Below are 21,791 nucleotides of genomic sequence, written 5' to 3' on the forward strand. Positions count from 1 at the left end.
ATCCAAGATACGATGCATTTGTCTTTAATCATGCAACTAAAAATCCAAGAATTTACTTTTCTTTTTATCTCATATGCATGCATATGAGACATCTTATCCAAGTATATTACAAATCGTTAACTTTGTACCTGTAAAGATTTTTGTTAGGTGAAAAAAAAAGGCCTCGAGAGAAGAAGAAACGTGGATTTGAGTTGGAAAGAATAAATCAAAAACCTTTTCAGCTTTTCACGATATACGATCGAAAAGAAAAGAGAGACTTATCGTCATTGGACTATGGGCTCTTTTAACCCTCAATACAAAGTAACCTTGTAGTTGGACTAATACATAGCCCATTAACAATTGAGATATGTAGCCCATTTTGAGGACTTTTAGAAAACGACGCCGTCACTTGTCATTCATCATCACTATTCCTCTGGGTTTTTCTTATTTCAAAGGTTTTTGTTTATTTTTAGTTAATTTTCGTCTCCGTCTCCATCACTTTTTTTTTTTTTTTTTTTTTTTCTTTGACAAAAATGTAAAATTTATCATATCTCTAAATCAATTCGAACTTTGAAAAAAAAAAAAAAAACTCGAAAGTGTTTGCGCGTAATTTCTTCTTTATATTTTTTTTTTCCTTTTTTCACTGATTGTTTTGCATTTGCTTTTTTTTTTTTTTGAGGTCGAAAAAATTAGGGTTTATTTTTTTTGGGTTCTGTTAATGGCGACGACGACGACGCAGGGGCAGCAAACGGCGATTGATACGGCGGTTCTTGATGATATAATCAAACGACTCACGGAGGTTCGGTTAGCTAGACCGGGAAAGCAAGTCCAGCTCTCGGAAGCTGAGATCAAACAGCTCTGTACTACAGCTCGAGATATTTGTCTTCAGCAACCCAATTTGCTTGAGCTTGAAGCACCCATCAAAATTTGTGGTATTGTTTTCTCTTCCTAAAAATTTCATTTTAATTCGTCGAACCGAATTGAATTTTTTAGGGTTCCTATTGTTTGTCTTCGCGAGTGTGTGGGTTTTTGGATAATGTTGTTTGACCACTTTCTTCTGATTGGTGTTCTGAAGAATCTGAATGAGAAATGTTGTTTTGGCTTTTTTTTTTTTTTTTGTGTGGATTGTGATTGAGTGGATAGGCCTCCTAGTTTAGCTTGTTGCTGGTGTTGAGATTTGAATAGATGAGAGAACTGTTGAAATGCTATTTTCGTTGGAACTGTTGAAAACATCCATTTTTGATTATGAGTTTGTAGTTAACTGTTTGATAGGTTCAATATAGTGATTTGTGGTGGTGTGAATGAAATTTTTAACCAGGGGACATACATGGGCAATATAGTGATTTGCTGAGGCTATTTGAGTACGGTGGTTTCCCTCCTAGTGCCAATTATCTGTTTCTGGGGGACTATGTGGACAGAGGCAAACAGAGTCTTGAAACAATATGTCTGTTGCTAGCTTACAAGATCAAATACCCTGGGAACTTTTTTCTACTAAGGGGAAACCACGAATGTGCTTCTATCAATCGGATTTATGGGTTTTATGATGAATGTAAAAGGAGGTTCAATGTGAGGGTATGGAAGGTTTTCTCAGATTGCTTTAATTGTCTTCCTGTTGCGGCGCTTATAGATGACAAAATATTGTGTATGCACGGTGGGCTTTCCCCTGAGCTTAATCATTTGGATGAGATTAGGAACTTGCCTCGTCCAACTATGATTCCGGACAACGGGCTGCTCTGTGATTTGCTTTGGTCTGATCCTGGGAAAGATGTTAAAGGATGGGGATCGAATGATAGAGGGGTTTCGTACACCTTTGGTCCTGATAAAGTCTCTGAGTTTCTTACAAAACATGATCTAGACCTTGTTTGCCGTGCCCATCAGGTATATATTTCGAGTCATGTCACACTTTGATTCTACTGCTGCTTTTGGGGATGTTAACAAGGAAGTTGAAAATTTTGATGATGGCAGGTCGTGGAGGATGGCTATGAGTTCTTTGCTGATAGGCAACTCGTGACGGTGTTTTCAGCTCCTAACTACTGTGGCGAATTTGATAATGCTGGTGCGATGATGAGCGTGGACGAGAACCTTATGTGCTCATTTCAGATTTTGAAGCCCGCTGAGAAGAAGACCAAATTCATGATGTCCACAAAGATTTGATCCTTCCATTGAGGTTAGTCAATAGACTGTCCTTTGCAAAAACCAAAACGTAACAAGTGAATGAAAGGATTCTCTGTCAAACTTTAATTTCCATGGGTCATTTCAGTTTTCCTTCTTTTCACAGATGGATTTGGCTATGCTTGAGAAATCGATATTGAAGATTTGGCGTTAAAGTGTGTACTGATGATGGTAGTGAGAGCTCTTGGAAAGGAGCAAGACCTTGGTCTTCTAATCTTTTTTCCCCAAATTCACTCTCTGCATATTTTTAATTCACTTCTTTTATGGGCTTTTTTAGATGATTTCTATCTGCCTGTTGAAAAGCACATAGTTGGTGTGTACATGCATATGATCGTTTCTTGGATTTAGGACACCAAATGAAATGATTGATTGAAAAATCAAAAGTTAAGTAAGATGAGCTTCGTCTCTTAAGCAGGATGTGAAAGTGAATGTAACGCATATAGACATCTTCAATTAATCATCATAAAAGTCTAATGAGCATCTAAAATCAGACAAGAACAAGTTTCACACATGTTCATGTGAAGTGGCGGCAAAGAATGTGGGCTATTCAAATAAACCAAGAAATGGCCACTCGTTTTGGTATAATCGTATGTGAAGTGTGATATTGATATATTATCCGTTAGGTGGACTCCGGAAATAGAATAGAATATAATAATTAGAGGGCATGAAATTGTATGATGTTAGAAGTAAACACCGAAGCCATAGCTCGTAAAAGTTACTTTTTTTTTTTTTTTTTCCTTTTGCAAACGGGAACCAAAACCACATGTATCCAATTCCGTAGACATATATTATGTCATTATCATATCTTTGAATATGTTCATATTCTGAGTCCATTTCCGGTATCCTTCGATCATAGTATCCTCAAACATTTCCTACATAGTATTGTGACCATGTCATATTAGCCTCAACTTTCCATTGCGCCATTATATACATTATTATTTAGGCCTTCGATTGAAAACAAAATATTTCAAAAAAAAAAAAAAAGAAAACTTACTTTAAATATTTACTTTTTTTATAAACATTTTCGTAAATTGAAAATAAGCGTTAGACGTAAAGTGCAGTTTTCAACCATTGCCTTTGTCATGCAAGTTTACAATTTTTTTTTTTTTTTTTTTTTTTTTTTTTTTGTGTGTGGGTTCATTTGAAGAAGATAATAAAATATAGACTGACGTAAACACAAACAAACAATTGAAAGATGATCGTTACTGTCTGACCAAATTGCGCTCGAGCTGGACCTTACAAGTTTCATTGAACCAAGCATTTATTATACACATGTGCGTGAAACCTCACGTTTTCTTGACTTGTCACTTGAATCAATACCGTATACTCCTGATTTCTAGTAAAAATACATTTTTTTTTCATCATGGAATTTCTCAAGAATCACCAGAAAATGCATGCAACTTCATAATAAGGGAATAAGATTCTCATAAATTGATTGATAAGCTTTTGCACGATGAAATGTTTGGTTTCAATCTTCTCCTCCAATTTTCCTCTTCTTCACTCCTTTTTGGTCCCAATCTCCTTCACGAACTTTCTCTATAAATAGAGGCATCAAGCATTAACATGCACTGAAACATAACTTAAAAACACTAGAGTGATATATATAACCTTAAAGAAAAGAGTTGACGAAAAAAAGCCTTAAAGAAAAAGAATTAAAAAGATTGTTCTAGTGAGTGAGTGAGTGAGTGAGGGATGGCAACATCTTTTCGTACCTTCCTCGTCCTTCTTCAACAGCTACTCTTTTTCGTTGCTTCTTCTGCGGAAGCAAACGACCCGCGAGAGGTGAGAAAAAAATTGGGCCTTTTTCTTTACACATTCCCCACACTAATCCGAAACCCTTTCTCGTGAATATATTTGTTAATTAAATAATTAATAATATTAAGTCTCGTTTAATTGACATGCACTAATCAGAATCACTATTCCGTTTTGCTTTTATTTTCTTTTGTGCATCTTGCTTGACATACATACACATAGTCCACGTAGTTTCCCATATCCAATGTTTCTATTTCTATTTTAGGACAATGATAGCATAAAGAATAATGTTTGGATTTTGACATAAAACTTGTTGCTTTGTATGGCACAGACATACCTTGTGCAGATGAAAGTTGGAGGGCATCGATATGGGTCAAGTTCCGGTCACCAGGAACTACTCTGCGAAGTTCTTGACGACGATAGGTTTTAATTTTTTGCCTTGTATATTCGTTATAAATCATATCGGTTTTGATGACATGTATAGGTCAAAATTCCCGGGAAAGCTAATTAATCGTTTTGTATTTCAACACATGCAGCACTATAGAGGATGCATTTATCTACAGGTATAGTGAGAGTTTCACCGGTTTGCCAGCAAGACTCACACAAAGTGAATGTCAAAAGCTGAGGAGTAAGACCACAATTGCTTCGTTACGTTTGCGTTTCGATTTATTTTATATATACTATTAGAGTATGAACCGATTATTAAACATTGGTTTAACTGGGTTATCTTCGGTTGTCTAGCTGAGCTGATTAGTCTAACTATAAAGTACTAATGAGTCAGTTAATTGGGTTTAAGCTTTCTGTAACAAACTTTATCTTGGATTAATAAGAAAACTAAGTTTCTCTCTTTTCTTCGAGCTTCGTCTCTCCTCCGTCGCATCTCAGCTATCTCCGGTTAATCGGAGTTTATTATGGTACCAGAGCTCTCCAATTGAGTTTCTATTGCTTCAGCATCTAGCGATGGAGATGAGTTTTCCGATTTGCTCTTGTTTTCAATTTGTTCAAGAACTATTCGCCGTTGTATGTGATTTTCTCATTGGAGTCTTTTACACTTTTCTGATTCTCTCAATTCTCTTTTGATTGACCTTTGTGAGTTCGATTCTTGTTTTTGATTTCTCTTTTCGTCTCACTTTCTTTGAAATTTGTGATTCTTGCTTTGAGAATGACTTCTTCTAGTAATACAAATGCTCCGATGAAGCGATCCTCCACTCCGAACCCAGTGAATGTACAACCACAATATCAAACTGATCAATATGAGAATCCGTATCATCTGCATAGTGCTGACCACGCAGGACTTGTTCTCGTCTCTGATCGTCTTGTCACTGTTTCTGATTTTCCTTCCTGGCGTCGATCGGTGTGGATGGCTCTTAATGTCAGAAACAAACTTGGATTTATCAATGGTACGATCTCAAAACCCCAAGAAGATCATAGGGATTTTGGTGTATGGTCTAGATGCAATGATATGGTATCTACTTTATTGATGAATTCGGTTGATAAAAAGATAGGACAGAGTTTACTTTTTATTCCTACTGCTGAAGGAATTTGGAAGAATATATTGTCTCGTTTTAAGCAAGATGATGCTCCTAGGATCTTTTCTATTGAACAGAAGCTTAGTCAGATTGTTCAAGGATCAATGGATGTGTCTACATATTATACGGCTTTGCTTACTTTGTGGGAAGAACATAAGAATTATGTGGAACTTCCAGTATGTACTTGTGGAAGATGTGAATGTGATGCAGCCACTAAATGGGAACGACTGCAACAACGAAGTCGTGTGACTAAATTTTTGATGGGTTGAATGAGGGTTATGATCAGGCTAGATGTTCATATATTAATACTTAAGCTGATCCCTACCATTGAAGAAGCCTTCAACATGGTGACACAAGATGAACGACAAATAGTGGTTAAACCGACTACAGGAATTGACAATGTGGCTTTTCAAAGTGTAGCTCCGATGAATGATGCAGAGAGTGCCTATATAGCCGCTTATAACACTAATAGGACTATTCCAAAGCCTATTTGTTCTCACTATGGCAAAGTTGGTCACACTATTCAGAAGTGTTACAAGTTTCATGGTTTTCCCCCTGGTTACAAGACTAATGCTACGGGATACAATTACAGACCTCCAAATCAGTTCCAGCCTCGGTTGCCTACAATGCAGTCTCAGCCAACGATGTCTCAACAATCTTCTAACCAAATGGTGCCGTATGCAAATTCTATGCAAAAGGCTAATGCAGTTGCTCAAGTTTATTCAGAGATTGGAATGTTTCCGACTGAAGATGTGTCATATGGTCTTGTTTCTACTCAGTATCCACAATACATGGTTCCCAATGGTGTTCCTGTGAGTTTACAAGGATTTACACTACAGCAAATTGATCAGATGGTTACTCAATACAAAAGTCAAGTTCAGGTTCAAGAGCCTATAGCTACATCTTTTGTTTCTAGTATTCCTACTGCTATGGCCACAATCTCTAAACATGGTTTGATGGCCGAGACTTCTACCTCTGGTATCACTATTCCTTTTCCTATGACTTCTCTTAAATATCAAAACCATATTCTAACTTTTCAAAACCATATTCTTTCTTCTTTACAACAACTTTTATCGCATGATGCTTGGATTATAGATAGTGGAGCTTCTAGTCACGTTTGCTCTAATCTAGCTTTGTTTACAGATTTACGACCCGTTACAGATATTACTGTGACATTGCCGAATGGTACCAGGGTTTCCATTACTCATATAGGCACAGTTTACATTTCTCAAAAATTGATTTTATACAATGTTTTGCATGTTCCTGATTTCAAATTTAATTTGATTAGTGTTAGTAGATTGGTTAAGACATTATCTTGTTCTGCACATTTCTTTGACACTTGTTGTTTGATTCAGAAACTTTCTCAGGGCTTGATGATTGGGAGGGGTAGAGTCTTTCAAGACCTTTACATTATGGCAACTGAGAATACTTCCCTCTCTCCATCTCTTCATGCAGTATGTTATTTGTCTGCTTCTATGGTCTCTGATGATTCTCTTTGGCATCAACGTCTTGGACATCCGTCGCATATAGTTCTCCAAAAACTTGTTAGTTTGATTCCTTCTTTAAAAAGTTCTTCTTTAGCTTCGCATTGTAGCATTTGTCCTTGAGCTAAACATAAAAGGTTAGCATATGTCTCTCATGGCCATTTAGCAGATAAGCCTTTTGATTTAGTCCATCTTGATGTATGGGGTCCTTTTAGTGTCGAGTCTGTAGAAGGGTTTCGCTATTTTCTTACTCTGGTTGATGATTGTACTCGTACTACATGGGTTTATCTCTTAAGAAATAAAAAAGAAGTTCATACAGTTTTTCCTATCTTTCTTAAACATGTTAAAACGCAATATAATAGCACTATTAAAGCCATTAGATCTGATAATGCCTCAGAATTAGCATTCACTGATATTATCAAGGAACAAGGAATGATTCATTATTTTTCATGTGCTTATACACCACAACAAAATTCTGTAGTTGAATGCAAGCATCAACATCTTTTGAATGTGGCCAGATCTTTACTTTTTCAATCAAATATACCTCTGCAATATTGGACTGAGTGTGTGTTGACTGCAGTATTTCTAATCAATCGCATGCCTTCTCCTGTTTTAACTAATAAATCACCATATGAACTGTTGCTTGACAAATTACCCGATTATAGTTTACTAAAAAGTTTTGGTTGCTTGTGTTATGTCTATACTATTCCTCATGACCATCATAAGTTCTCTCCTAGAGCTAAATCTTGTGTTTTTCTAGGGTATCCAGTGGGTTATAAGGGATATAAGGTCATGTATTTAGAGTCTAATGTCATTTCCATATCTAGAAATGTTGTGTTTCAAAAGGATGTTTTCCCTTTTAAGACTAGTTCATTACTATCATCTGCTGTTGATATGTTTCCCAATTCCATTTTGCCTCTTCCTATTCCATTGCATTTTGTAGAAAGCATGCCTCTCATTGATGAAGATTCGTTAATTCCTACTGTACCATCTGCACCATCATTAGAGCATGATCATGGTACCATTCCGGCTGGCACTGTATCTACATCTGCTACGGATCATACCTTTGTATCTAACGTTAGACCAAAGCGACAGTCTAAAGCTCCTAGTTATCTGGCTGGGTACCATTGCTCTCTTGTTCCTTCCATTTCCACTTTACCAGCCACAGTGCTAACACCTTCCATACCTACACCACAACCACCACCACCACCTCCTCCTCCTCTTCCTCTTCTTCACTCTCTTCCTCCATCACCTAAAAAGACTACACCATATCCCCTTTCTTCTGTTTGTACTCTTGATCGATATACACCTTTGTTTCAATCCTATATTTTTTCTTATAGTTCTGAAACAGAACCAAAAACATTCCATCAAGCCATGAAATCAGAAAAGTGGACTAAAGCAGCAAATGATGAGCTCTTTGCTCTTGAACTTAACAAGACTTTTGCTGTTGAGTCTCTACCTGCAGGGAAACACGCGATTGGATGCAAATGGGTTTTTACTATCAAGTATAACTCAGACGGTTCTGTTGAACGGTATAAAGCGCGCCTGGTTGCGCAGGGTTTCACACAACAGGAGGGGATTGACTATCTCGAGACTTTTTCACCTGTCGCAAAACTCACCAGTGTTAATCTGCTTCTTGGCCTTGCTTCTGCGAAAGGTTGGAGCTTGACACAAATGGATATCTCTAATGCCTTTCTCCATGGTGACTTGGATGAAGAGATATACATGAATCTTCCTCAAGGTTATACTCCTCCACCGAGTGTAGTTTTACCTCCAAATATGGTATGTCGTTTGCTAAAATCCTTATATGGTTTGAAACAAGCCTCACGACAGTGGTATAAACGTCTGTTAAGTGTTTTCTTGGGAGCTAATTACGTTCAGTCTCCTGCTGACAATACACTTTTCGTTAAAGTCTTTATGCGTCCATCAGGAATTTGTTCCATTGTTGTTGTGCTCGTTTATGTCGATTACATTATGATCGCAAGTAATGATGATGCTGCTATCCACGACTTGAAGACCCTTTTGCGATCAGAATTTAAGATAAAGGATCTTGGACCAGCTCGCTTTTTCCTTGGATTAGAGATTTCACGATCATCGGAGGGCATCTCAGTCTGTCAACGCAAATATGCTCAGAATCTGCTTGAAGATGCAGGTCTCTTAGGCTGTAAACCAAGCTCTATTCCGATGGATCCAAACGTGCGTCTTACCAAAGACTTCTATATCTGACTATCACTAGGCCGGATATTACCTTTGTTGTTCATCAGCTGAGCCAGTTTATATCAGCTCCTACTGATATTCATCTTCAAGCTGCCCACAAGGTTCTCCGTTATCTCAAGATGAATCCAGGACAAGGTTTGATGTATCCTGTCACTTCCGATCTCTGCTTGAATGGATTCTCTGATGCAGATTGGGCTACTTGTAAGGAGACACGGCGTTCAGTCACAGGATATTGTATTTACCTTGGTTCTTCACTCATTTGCTGGAAATCTAAAAAGCAGGCAGTTGCAAGTCGCAGTAGCACTGAGTCAGAGTATAGGAGTATGGCGCAAGCAACCTGTGAGATCATTTGGTTACAACAGCTACTCAAGGACTTACACATTCGAGAAGCTGCACCTGTCTAGCTGTTTTGCGATAATAAATCAGCTTTACACATCGCCATGAATCCAGTCTTCCATGAACGGACTAAACATATCGAGATTGATTGTCACACCGTACGGGATCAACTCAAGAAAGGTACCCTTAAAGCACTCCATGTACCAACTGAAGAACAGCATGCAGATATCCTTACCAAGTCTCTCCACCCAGGACCGTTCCATCATCTGTTGCAGAAAATGTCTTTGTCGAATCTTTATCTCCCAAACCAGACACTTCGGAAATAAAGATTTGAGGGGGACGTATTAGAGTATGAACCGGTTATTAAACATTGGTTTAACTGAGTTATCTTCGGTTATCTAGCTGAGCTGATTAGTCTAACTATAAAGTACTAATGAGTCAGTTAATTGGGTTTAAACTTTCTGTAACGAACTTTATCTTGGATTAATAAGAAAACTAAGTTTCTCTCTTTTCTTCGAGCTTCGTCTCTCCTCCGTCGCATCTCAGTTATCTCCGGTTAATCGGAGTTTATTATATACATATATGATCATTACAATATTATAATAACAAGTGAACGCAAAAAAAAAAAAATTATAGCCTAGTGGTAGAGTTTAATTGATATGTTGTAATAACGGAGGGATGATGTTAATGTTCGATGCAGGGAGGAGAGAAGTATTGGAAGGGTCACGTAGCAGAGACCTAAAGCTTCAAACGACAAGATCATGGGACTTCATGAATCTAACATTAGAAGCTCAGCGAAACCCCGAGAATGAGAGTGATTTGGTGGTGGCTGTCATCGACACGGGCATCTGGCCTTACTCTGAGGTCTTCCTTAGCGACAGCCCTCCTCCTCCGGGTTGGGAGAACAAATGCGAAGATATAACTTGCAACAAGTACTATACATTTATCAACCGTTCTCTTTTTCATTAGACTTTCTTTTAGTATCGATCTTGGTTTAGTATGTACTCATAGATCCGTGTGGGATTAGTTTGGGCTCAAAATTTACGTTATATAAACATTTATGTATGATGAAAATAAAAAGATTTTTTTTTTTTTTTCTCGAGCTGACATGGTTATTATAATCTTGGAAGTGTGAGAATTAATCTTTTTTTTTTTTTTTTGTGTGTGTGTGTGAGAATTAATCTTGCTACTGAAAACTACAATTGCAGCAAGATCGTTGGGGCTCGATCATACTACCCGGGCAAAGAAAAGTACAAGTGGATTGAAGAGAAATCGGTGATTGACGTGACGGGACACGGCACACACGTAGCCTCCATTGTTGCCGGTAGGAAAGTAGAGAAGGCGAGCTACTTTGGGCTAGCGGAAGGCACGATGAGAGGTGGTGTTCCCAACGCAAAGATCGCCGTTTACAAAACATGTTGGAATGTAATAAGATTAGATGGTACAGAGAGTCAAGTTTGTCGAGAACATGATGTCGTGAAGGCAATAGATCAAGCGATCTTGGACAAGGTCGACATCATCTCGTTTTCCCAGGGGATTAAATATACTCAGCTGCAAGAAGATAAAATCTCGTGGGCGTTCCTGAGAGCACTTAATAATGGAATTTTGACTTCAGCCGCCGCCGGGAACACTGGGAAATATCATGAGGTCGTCAATGCCGCACCTTGGGTCATGACGGTTGCAGCGAGCTTGAAAGATAGATTTTTCGAGACTAAGTTGGAGCTGGAAGGAGAAGATAAGCCAATTGTAGTAAGTAGAAACAGATATGTTTCTTGATTCGCAAGTATCTCCCATTAGGCTTATTTATCACTTTCAAAATAGTCTCCCAATGAATTTCTTTTGTTATGCAACCAGGTGTACGACACAATCAACACCTTTGAGACACAAGATTCGTTCTACCCACTTTTGAGAGAAAAAGCGCCCGCTGAATTAATAAGAAAACGTGAACTCATCGCTGAGTAAGTCCTCCTCATAAGGGTTTGTTATATGCAAATTGGTGCATATGCACATGATCCGATTTCACAATTAAATTTTCTCTAACTTATATATATATATATATATATTTAAATCATGAAAACCCTTTGAAATACTTACAGAATGAGATGCTCTAATGGATATGTTTAAAAAAAAATAGAACATCAGTTTATATATGCTTCGAGTAAAATGATATTTGCAAATGACTTCTATATATATATCATTGTACTATATATTTGTTTAATGAAAACGTTTGCTTCTCAATTGTAGAAGCAAAATTCACCCAATCTCGTCTAACGATGAGAACGACGAAGGAAAAGATGTTCTCGTCCCATTCTCAAAAATCAAACTCTTGGACAAAGCGATTAAAGAGAGAGCGAAAGGCGCAATCGTATTGGGAAAGGAACTTCATGACTTCAATGAGACGAAAAAGTTACAGTTTCCTATCGCTTCTATATTTTTGGACAAACTAAAAAAGGCTAAACTAGAGAAGTACTATAGAAAACATCAAGGGTAACGATTGTTTTTTTTTTTTTTTTTTTCATGGTAAAGATATCATTACTAATCGTGATATAACTATCGCTTCTATACAAGTCATGACTAATCGTTTACTCCACAAAGTTAAAAAGAAGAAGAAAAAAAATGAATTATGGTTTTTATTGATTCCTATATATTACAGCAAAGGTTCAGTCAAAATCCACAAGACGGAAGAAATTGCACGAGAAGAGGGATGGGTTCCAACTGTTGCTAAAATCTCGTCAAGGGGTCCTAGTTGTGACAAGTTCCTAGCAAACATTCTAAAGGTAATTTGATCATCACTATAAAAGAAAATGAATATATATGGTTGGAATCTCATATATTGAGTTTTGTTTTCAGCCCGATATAGCTGCTCCAGGGTTAGACATCATAGCAGGATGGCCAGAGAATGTGAATCTTTTGTCAGACGACGTCCCCTCCAACGGCTACCGCCATCTAAGATTCAACATAATGTCAGGAACTTCCATGGCTTGCCCTCACGCCACTGGACTTGCCTTGTACCTCAAGTCATTCAACAACTCGTGGTCTCCATCTGCTGTTAAATCTGCCCTCATGACCACTTGTATGTTCGAACACCAATCATATCTATCTATCTGTGTATGAGTGATGTAATTAATTTGTATTTTGTAGTATATATTCTTTTAATATTGTTTTTTTTTTGTTTTCTCCTTGCAGCCACGGAGATGACAGATGAGGGGAATGAGTTTGCATACGGGTCAGGTCACTTAAACGCTGCAAAAGTCCTAGACCCGGGTTTGGTCTACGAAACACATTACCAAGACTACATAGATTACATGTGCAAACAAGGTTACAACACAGAGAAGCTAAGATCAGACGCTGGAAGCGACAAAATAGATTGCTCCAAGACAGAGATAGACCCCAAAGCCGACCTCAACTATCCAACCATGACGGCTCGAGTCCCCCTCGATGCCCCATTCGAAAAAATCTTCCGTAGAACGGTCACCAACGTTTACGACGGAGAGTCCACTTACCGCGGAGAAATCAACTACCCGCGGGGTGATAAGGCCTTTAACGATATCATTGTGGACCCTCCACAGTTACAGTTTAGTGAGTTGGGACAGAACAAGACTTTCACGGTGACTGTCACCGGAACATCGAAGCCGAATTGGAAGGCGGGGAAGGCGTTTATGACAAGGAACACGTGGCTCACGTGGACGGAAATCGATGGTTCTCGCAAAGTCAGGAGTCCCATTGTCATATACTCTGATGAGGGACCCGAAGCTTGCACTTGAATTCCCCAAGAACTAAAGCTGCCTCTCTGCACTCTTTATTAATAATATACTCTGTTTATTTATCTAGTTAATAAAAGACTATCGAGTCTTAATTAATGATCCCTCCGTTGATAGAGAGTGTGTCCTGTACTAAGTCATGATTTAAAACCTTCTTATATATAAATTAATGAATAATAAGTTGTGAAAAACAAACGCTCAGAAGGGAGTCTAATAAATACAAATGCCGTTATAATGATATAGAACTTATGTAGCTACGCACTTTTGGCCTAACGTTTTCATTGCTTACCATTATTTCAAAATGTTTTTTTTTTTTTTTTTGTAAACATAAATTCAAATAATTTTGCAGCAGAACTCACCCATGAAGAGGTTGAGAAATTACATGGTACGTTTGTTCAACAAAGAAACAAAAGTATACATTTACTTAATGCAAACAAAAAGAAAACACATCAAACCCAAATTTTTGTTGTGAATTGGTTGTGACCATGAATCTCTCTGATTTCAAGATATAAAAATACATTTAGTTTAAAACATTTATCTCCAATGAAAGGGAACATATCTGGTGAAAAATGTTGTTTCAGAATTTGTCACCAAATATTTAATTTATGTCGTACTAACAAATTGTAAAAGTGACAACCAAAATAATATTTGTAAGGCTCTAAATGATTTTTTCTATTTATCCTATATAAATGTGTGCAGGTGAGAAAGGGATTTATGGTGTAGACGAAGAAATTAAATACTTCACGGACGTCGAACCCTTTCGCTCTATTTAATATTGTAAGCTTCACTTGGACAGAACTAAAAAAAAAAAAAAAAAAAAGATGATTAAATATGAAATGCATTAGAAACTAAAACTCAATCGGTCCAGCTTTTGTTTTTCTGTGTATTAATTCATCAATCGATGGTGACGTTGTAGTGTATCTTCTAATACTCTCTCTTTGCACCCACGGAAATGTTAGATGAGGGCAATGAGTTTGCATACTCGAATAGAATAAACCTTAGAACGAAAATTAATTTAAATGGATTGTAACTATAACACATTTTTGTTTTAAAGATAATGTTAATTATCATTTTTCATGCGAGTTGTATATATATAACTAAATACACTATAGTCCTCATATATAAACAAGTGACCCTTAAAATTTTGTTCTGTTTCTTTTATTAGAGTTAAATTTTATAAGTTATATATTTGTGATGCAAGTTTATATTAATTAAAATTCTAAACCAGCATTGTTGAAAGAAACCAAAAAAAATAAAGTAATAATAATTCTAAGCCTAAGGCAACATGTTGTTAATGTAGATTTATATAGAAACAGATCATGAGATATATATTCTTGCATGCATCTGTTTAACTTTTCCAGCCTAATTATGGTGATTTAGGAAGTTATTAGTTTACTACTTTAGTAGTATTTTTTTATAATTCATAATTGAAGATAAAGAAGTTTAAAAGTGATAACAACGCACGCTCAGAAGGGAGTCTAATAAATACAAATGCCGTTATAAACGCTAACCACAATATGTCACAAAACTTATACCTACGCACTTTTGGCCTAACGTTTTTCGTTGCTCACCACTATTTATAATTATAATTACAGTACAGTTTATTCCATTCAAATTTCAAGTCTGTTTATTATATCTCTCAATATATTTCATAGCTATTTATGAAAATGATATCCCAAATATTGTTGATTTTCTTCGCAATTACATTTTCCGTCGTATGTGCGGGTAGAACATTGGGGCCATCTCCCCACAATACGCTAATGAAGGTACTTCTTTTATTTTTAATTATCCATATGATTTTTCCTCTTTAAATATAATCTAATGTTCCTCAAAGGCAAAGCATAAATATTTTACCTAATGTAATACACAGATTTATGTTGTCCATGTTGATTTTGGATCGTATCATGGTGACTGTAAGCAATACCAACAACTTCTCAAGAAGGTGGTTCACGGAAGGTAATTAGAAATTTCTGATGAGTAGATTAATAGAAAACGAAAAAGAAAAATTATTTGAAGATTTATTAGCAAAAACATAATCCAAACAAATAATAAAATGTGATAGGGGAAATAAGGCTGTGATATAAGTATGAAGATGGAGACTGTAGAAAAAATCAAAAATAGTCAAACAACATTCAAAATGTTTGGTTTTGACTTTTTTTTTTGTTCATCAGGTCACCAGAAGATGCTTTTGTATATTGCTACAAGGAAGTCATTAGTGGGTTTGCAGCAGAACTAACCCATGAAGAGGCTGAGAAATTAAACGGTACGTTTGTTCAACAAAGAAACGAAAGATATACATTTACTTAATGCCAAAAAAAAAAAAAAACGCATTAAAACCCAGTTTTGATTATCAATTGGTTGAACACTTGTTCTGCTAGTACTGCTGTTTGTGACCATGAATCTCTGATTACAGAGCCAACCAAAATTATGACGTACTAACAAATTGTAAAAGTGAACAACCAAAATTATAATTGTAAGTTCTAAATGTTTTCTATTTGTCCTATATAAATGTGTGCAGGTGAGAAAGGGATTTATGGTGTAGACGAAGAAATTATATACTCCATAGACGTCGAACCCTCTAGCCGTCATAGGTTGTTGCCGAATGATATTAATAACTAGTTAGTTAAAATTGTAAGCGTTCTTCTTTTGGTTCGGTAAATTACACTTGTAAGGTTCACTTGAAATCTTGGAAAGAACTAAAAACAAAATATGATTTGATATGAAATAAATGTTTGATCCTCAAGCCTAACTCCAAACAGTTCTGAAGCTTATTATATTTAAAACGTTGACATAATTGATAGCCCAGCCCAAAAAAGTTAAGATGATTTCGTTAAAAATATAAAATAAATAAAAATTGGTTAATGAACACATAAACATAGATGTTCTTCAATTTCATTTCCTTTTACCCAAGAAAATGAAGAAAAAATATATGTATATATTTTTACAGAATTTACTTAATTAGAGCTGTGAATTATTTAGGCTCAAAATTTTTTACTCAATTAGAGCTGTGAATTATTTAGGCTCAAACATTTTTACTTAATTAGAGCTGTCCCAAGTCCCAACCCTATTATTCTATCCATATAATCAACTAGAAAATGAACTACATTTTACAAATGCAACGTTGTCAAATGTTTGAATTTCAATACACGTATAGGATTCCTTTTCTGGATAAGAAGAAAGGAGCAAGTGCTTCTTGTTGAGCTTTAGGGAAACACAAGGAACACTAAAGTTTTGTCATCTCTTTTTTGTTTTATACTGTTTAGGTATTGTTATCTCGTAATTTTGTGTTTTTTTAAATTTCTGTATATTTCGATATACACATTTATTCCGCATATTATATTTCTTCTTTATTACATCAATTCGACTAAAATAATTTAACGGATAAAATGGATGAGAAAGCTGTGATTGTAATTTTTTTTACACAGCATGCTATTATGGCATCATGCTTTGAAAGCAAGTAGTAGGCTTGATTTATTAACACATAAAGATCAAGATATATATATATATATATATATGTGTGTGTTTTGAATGTGTTCTTTATTCATGGAGAAATCGGGATCATCTATGAGTTAGCTCGTTCACAAGTTTGTATACCCTTTTTTATCAAAAAAAAAAAAAAAAAAGGTTGTGTACCAACAAAATATGAAAATGCAGATAAACTAGGCAAGACAAATAATTCATGCAACCTAAAAAAACTTCTAAATAGATATCAAATTTATAAACAACGTAACTTACTATACATTCTCTATCAACCAGCCAAAATAATATATGCGCAAAAGATACACATGTCCGAATCCTACTTATTACGGCGATTACTCTGTGCAATGTATCTAAACATCCTAACCCATGTGAAAAAGATAAGCAATGTCAACTAAGCACACAAAGCATAATAAAATATCCAAACGGTATATATATATGATCCAAGGTTGGGGAGCAGAGAGCATTTGTAGCTAAGAGCTTCTTTAACCCTCAAGCTATGGCTCTCATTGACTGATAATGGATCTAATCCTCTTTTCAAAAGGCTGCCGCTCTCTCATCTTTAATCCCTATCTCTATCTCTATGTCTTTTTGACATTCTTGATGTCAATGGTGTCTATTAGTTGAGAAAGTTACAAATGGATGATACGTGATGATGATGGTGAACATGTCATAAGCTCCTCAAGCCCCATGAAGGACACGTATCATCCCATTCAATCTTTCTTTTTTACATTTTTCCTTTTTATTTTTGCAGTCGAATTATTCCTTGCGTAAGAGTAGCGTATACCAATGGTTTATACTTTGATTTAATTTACATTGTACTGATAATTCTAAGTGACTGGTACAACGGACCATACATGCGCTGTATATTTGCAGAGATTGTTTTAAAAGGCTTAGTCAAACAAATAATCGATAAAAAAAAAAAAAAGAATATTAGGACAAATACCCATCACACGTATTGACATTATGTTCTATCGGTTAACTTCCGTTCAATAGATTCACAAAATGTTTATTCTTCGTTTGGCCTAATTATTGGGTTTTTTTCTCGTAGTGTTAAATGCTAGTACGACTTAGGCTTTATGACGAGTATATGTAGAAGAACTCACTTTTCGTTCGCCTTAAGCCAGCTTCTAGTTTGTATTCCTTTTTTCAATTAAACATCATCATCTGAGAACTATATATAACCGGTAGTGCGAAATGCATTTCTAATTTATATATTTTTTAGATTAAAAGTTTACTTTCATAATCCCTTCAATATAAAAACAATTCAATGTGCGTTTGTAAATTCCAAAAGATCTTTGATAAAAACACTTAAAATTGAGTTTTCATAAGTGCAAATGCAAAATGTAAGTACTAAAAAAAACCATAGGAGTTTTCCTAGTCGACCCAAAGCCTCAATTTGATTATCACACCCAATAAATTTGTTGTTGTATATTGCATTTGAGAGTTCAGAATGATTTTGATTAAAGGACACGTTAATTGTGTTTAAGATTACAAAATGAATAAATAAGCCTTAATAATATTCAAATGGCGATTTAAAAGCTATTCGTACACTAAAAATAGATCATTTGTAAAACCATCAATATTGGTGTCTACCCCTTAACATAATTAGCAAGTTTTATTTGCGAATTTTAACTTTATGTGTATACAGCCACTCAGCAAGTGTCTTGATTGGCGATTAATTGGTTGATAATCAACCAATTTTAATGTCAATCATAAAATGCTTCCAGAAATGGAATATCTTTTATAGCACGGAATTACCAAAACGAAATTAGAATAATGGTTTCTTAATATTCCTTAAAATACAGTCAAGGTGTACAAGTGGTTAACAGTGTCTATAAATAAGCTCATAGGAGAGTGAGTAAGTCCCATACCTTCCCAACACAAACAACTTCTCAAGGTAACTTCTCGTTTCTTTCCTTTATCATTTGAACATATCAGTTAGCTACAAAGAACTAATCCTTTAACATATAAACACATTAGTATACTGTATACGCACACACACAAACAAAAACATAAAGTTAAAAAGATCTTGCGGTGATGGACAAGAAAAAGTCAGTATCTGGTTCCTCTTCATCTTCTTCATCTTTGGATCATCTTTTCGGTCCAAGAGTCTCTCCTTTGTCTTCTTCATCATCAACAACAGAATTGTTCAATTCTATTTTCCCACCAACCTCAACGGTATGAATCAGTATCATCATCATCAACGTCATCATCATTCTATAAAATATATACATCGTTCTCACAGAATTTTACTTTGTTCTCAACTCAAGGAGACGCAAGCAAACTTGGCAAGTCGAAATGGAGCTGCCAAATATCAACCTACAAATTTGGGGATTCCAAGTGAGTTTACTCTAGTTAAGAGTTTTGGACGTGTTAGTCCTTTTCAGTAAAATTAATCTTTTATAGCAAAATAAAATAAAATTAATCTACTACACCTAAAACTAAGAATGAAGTACTACGTACTTCACACAACGCTTAGTTATTAAAAGTGAGAAATGTGGATAATGGGGTACAGATGAGAGAGGAGAAAGGAGCAAAAATAAGGAGAGAAAGAGTTACCAAAATGAAGAAACACAACCACCATGCAACTTGAGCTCATCCATATACTATGGAGGCCAAGATAACTATTCCTATTCAACTACCAACCCTGATGCTGTAAGTCCCCCACTTTCATTACCACAATATTTTTGTTGCATATCGACAAAAACACTAGAACTCGGATTAGGTTTCCAAGCAGAGAATTCACATAATACAAGAAAAATGCGTTTTCAAAAACGGGAGTGGATATACTATATCTAACTCTACATCTACTTTTGCAAATGCCCCATTGTATTAACTCTAATAATCTAGCTAATTCTGAATTATACAGTATAAGAAAGATGGAGAGGAAGGCGATTCTGAAAGTGCTCCAAGAGGAAACTGGTGGGATGGTAAAACAACAAACATTTTTTCTATTATATAAATGCAGTCTCTCATTCTTTTTTTTTTTTTTTTGATATACTAATATTACATGATTGATCATTTCTATATACTATATTTTAAATCAAAATATGCAGGATCGCTTTATTACTAATTAGCAAACCCTAGCTGATCATAAAGCACGATCGATAACGGCGTAAGTGGTAAGGTACACATAAGCATATATAAACATGCATCATAGATACATGCGCATGCATGCCTCACAGGTTTTCCAATTAATTACTAATATCTCTTTGATACCGTTCACTCGCAGGGACCTTAATTAAGTGAATATGGAAGTTGACGTATCCAAATCTATTATATCTACAAATGTTAACTAAAAAACTTGTAAAAGTATATATACATGTCTTAAAAAATACATCATAAGAAAGAGAAAGTAACAAAGAAAAAAAAAGAGTGTATATCTTAATGTATAAAAGATTAAGAGGAAATCAATGTCAATATAAAAGGGCTTTGACATGCTGGTTCTTTATGTTTCGACAAAGGCAACAAGTTTAGGCAAGTCTCTTTGTAATGAAGTCGACGTCTGTCTAAAAGTCTTTGTATTAAAAAAATTGAAATGTAATCCAATATCATGCTGTTTCGTATGTAACTATTTTATATCATATTCATATACGTAATCAAAGTCCAATAGTGCGAAATCAAACATTGCTAAGCGAAGCGAAGGACAATGACGACAAAACGTTTACAATGACAGCCTAAGAGACAGCCCAATAGTCCATGTTGGGCCTCAAATTAAAAAGGAAGAAGGAGAAAATTAAAAAAAAAAAACGCCGTTGCCGGGGATCGAACCCGGGTCACCCGCGTGACAGGCGGGAATACTTACCACTATACTACAACGACTTTGTTACCTGGACTCAATAAAATAGTTAATGTCTTAATAGATGATGTAACTTTTTTTTTTCTTGACAAACTGATAATGTAACTAAGAGAACAAAAGGACACATTGATATTGGAAAGTCTTAAGAGTGAAAAATTAGAAAATTAATCAAATCTAAATGTTTGAATCGTTAGCCTAACATTTATTTAGTAAATAAAATAGAGTTCTAAACAATAATATTACAAAGAACTCATTTCCATTGTCTTATAAGTTTTTGTTTGTATACTTTTTAAAAACCGTTGATACGATAAAATATAGACTCATTTAAGATGATGTATGATCTGTAAAGAAACTGGTAGGGCCTAAGACAAACTGTTATGCTACATCTGACGTTATCAACATGTGGAAACAAGGGTGAGGAAGAGAGGGCAAGGGAAACGATGTTCTGATTTTAGTAGTTCAACTTACTGATTTTGGAAAGTTTTTTTAGGCCATATGAGGTAATCAAAAGTTCAAACATAAAAACGTACGTTTATCTCATATATTCGGTACAAATAATCTTATGCTATATTTATCAAAATCATTGACAATGCGACTGAAATAGCATAAGATTATTTGGACAATTGTTATACAAACCAAGTTTTAAAATTGTTGTTTATGTACATGTCACCTTTACTATGTGACTGTCACATCATTGTTATTTAACTACTTTACTTTATTTTATTTTATTACCTTCCTAATTAACTAATGAAAATTTAGTTTTATTTGATAAAAACATTTTACATGTAGTTATGTGGGATCCTGTTCTATCAAGTTGTGCATATGAAAGCTAGAATGTATTACTACAAGAAAATAATTTTATTAAAACGAAATATTTAGTCACAATAAAAAGTATTTAATCACAATATAAACATTGTTACGAATTTGTGATGTTTTTTGAATGGTTGCAATACGATGGTCACAAATTTTTATTTGTAACAAAAACGTCACAAGAGTTGCAACGAATATATTAGTAACCATTTTGTCATCAATAATTACAACACGAGAAGTAACAAAACTGTCTCAATTACAGACTAACAAAACGTCTTTAAATCGTCACAATTTGTGTTTAAAATAACGTTTTAATTATGTATCTTATTATTACGAAACTATAGTCTCAAATGGTCACAAATGATAACTAAATATATGTCGCAAAAATTTAATAAACACTCAAAAATCATGATATTTTGTGACTATCATAATGTCCAATCTTGTCATTAGAAGTTAGTTTCAAATGGTCACA

General features: G+C 35.2%; 4 protein-coding genes and 1 non-coding gene across 10 annotated transcripts; 4 read left to right on the plus strand and 1 right to left on the minus strand.

Moving 5' to 3' along the window:
• The first annotated feature begins 377 nt into the window (after positions 1–377).
• On the plus strand, positions 378–2,543 carry LOC104792819 (serine/threonine-protein phosphatase PP1 isozyme 4). 2 transcript variants are annotated; one of them, XM_087454606.1, is made up of 4 exons: positions 378–911; positions 1,298–1,857; positions 1,945–2,146; positions 2,240–2,543. In XM_087454606.1, the coding sequence occupies exons 1-3, from the start codon at positions 698–700 to the stop codon at positions 2,131–2,133; spliced, it is 963 nt and encodes a 320-aa protein (XP_087310732.1). In that variant the 5' UTR covers positions 378–697; the 3' UTR covers positions 2,134–2,146; positions 2,240–2,543. The 2 variants fall into 2 exon arrangements, with proteins under 2 accessions (XP_087310732.1, XP_010517350.2); XM_010519048.3 differs by having other exon boundaries at positions 2,258–2,543.
• Positions 2,544–3,716: 1,173 nt separating this feature from the next.
• Positions 3,717–13,425, plus strand: LOC109133369 (subtilisin-like protease SBT4.1). Of its 4 annotated transcripts, none has more exons than XM_087454608.1 (11): positions 3,719–3,933; positions 4,235–4,326; positions 4,440–6,410; positions 6,788–6,976; positions 10,170–10,401; positions 10,678–11,218; positions 11,324–11,427; positions 11,714–11,956; positions 12,123–12,246; positions 12,320–12,542; positions 12,656–13,425. In XM_087454608.1, exons 5-11 carry the CDS (start codon positions 10,241–10,243, stop codon positions 13,231–13,233), a joined length of 1,974 nt encoding a protein of 657 aa, XP_087310734.1. In that variant the 5' UTR covers positions 3,719–3,933; positions 4,235–4,326; positions 4,440–6,410; positions 6,788–6,976; positions 10,170–10,240; the 3' UTR covers positions 13,234–13,425. The 4 variants fall into 4 exon arrangements, with proteins under 4 accessions (XP_087310733.1, XP_087310734.1, XP_087310735.1 ...); XM_087454609.1 differs by having other exon boundaries at positions 6,800–6,976; XM_087454610.1 differs by having other exon boundaries at positions 4,440–4,531.
• Positions 13,426–14,838: 1,413 nt separating this feature from the next.
• LOC104792821 (uncharacterized) lies at positions 14,839–15,959 on the plus strand. Its single transcript, XM_010519050.3, has 4 exons — positions 14,839–14,996; positions 15,101–15,186; positions 15,402–15,493; positions 15,749–15,959. The coding sequence occupies exons 1-4, from the start codon at positions 14,892–14,894 to the stop codon at positions 15,847–15,849; spliced, it is 384 nt and encodes a 127-aa protein (XP_010517352.1). The 5' UTR covers positions 14,839–14,891; the 3' UTR covers positions 15,850–15,959.
• Positions 15,960–18,577: 2,618 nt separating this feature from the next.
• Positions 18,578–20,276, plus strand: LOC104792822 (uncharacterized). Of its 2 annotated transcripts, none has more exons than XR_769116.2 (6): positions 18,578–18,888; positions 18,981–19,050; positions 19,226–19,365; positions 19,580–19,640; positions 19,767–19,837; positions 19,943–20,276. XR_769116.2 is itself a non-coding variant. In XM_010519051.2 (6 exons), the coding sequence occupies exons 1-5, from the start codon at positions 18,748–18,750 to the stop codon at positions 19,781–19,783; spliced, it is 429 nt and encodes a 142-aa protein (XP_010517353.2). In that variant the 5' UTR covers positions 18,578–18,747; the 3' UTR covers positions 19,784–19,832; positions 19,943–20,276. The 2 variants fall into 2 exon arrangements, 1 of the variants encoding a protein (XP_010517353.2); XM_010519051.2 differs by having other exon boundaries at positions 19,767–19,832.
• Positions 20,277–20,460: 184 nt separating this feature from the next.
• TRNAD-GUC (transfer RNA aspartic acid (anticodon GUC)) lies at positions 20,461–20,532 on the minus strand. The gene has a single exon. It is a non-coding gene; the product is annotated as a tRNA-Asp (tRNA).
• Between the last annotated feature and the right edge of the window lie 1,259 nt (positions 20,533–21,791).

Source organism: Camelina sativa, chromosome 6, assembly GCF_030686135.1.
Source record: "Camelina sativa cultivar CO46 ecotype springtype chromosome 6, ASM3068613v1".
Taxonomy (NCBI): Eukaryota; Viridiplantae; Streptophyta; class Magnoliopsida; order Brassicales; family Brassicaceae; genus Camelina; species Camelina sativa.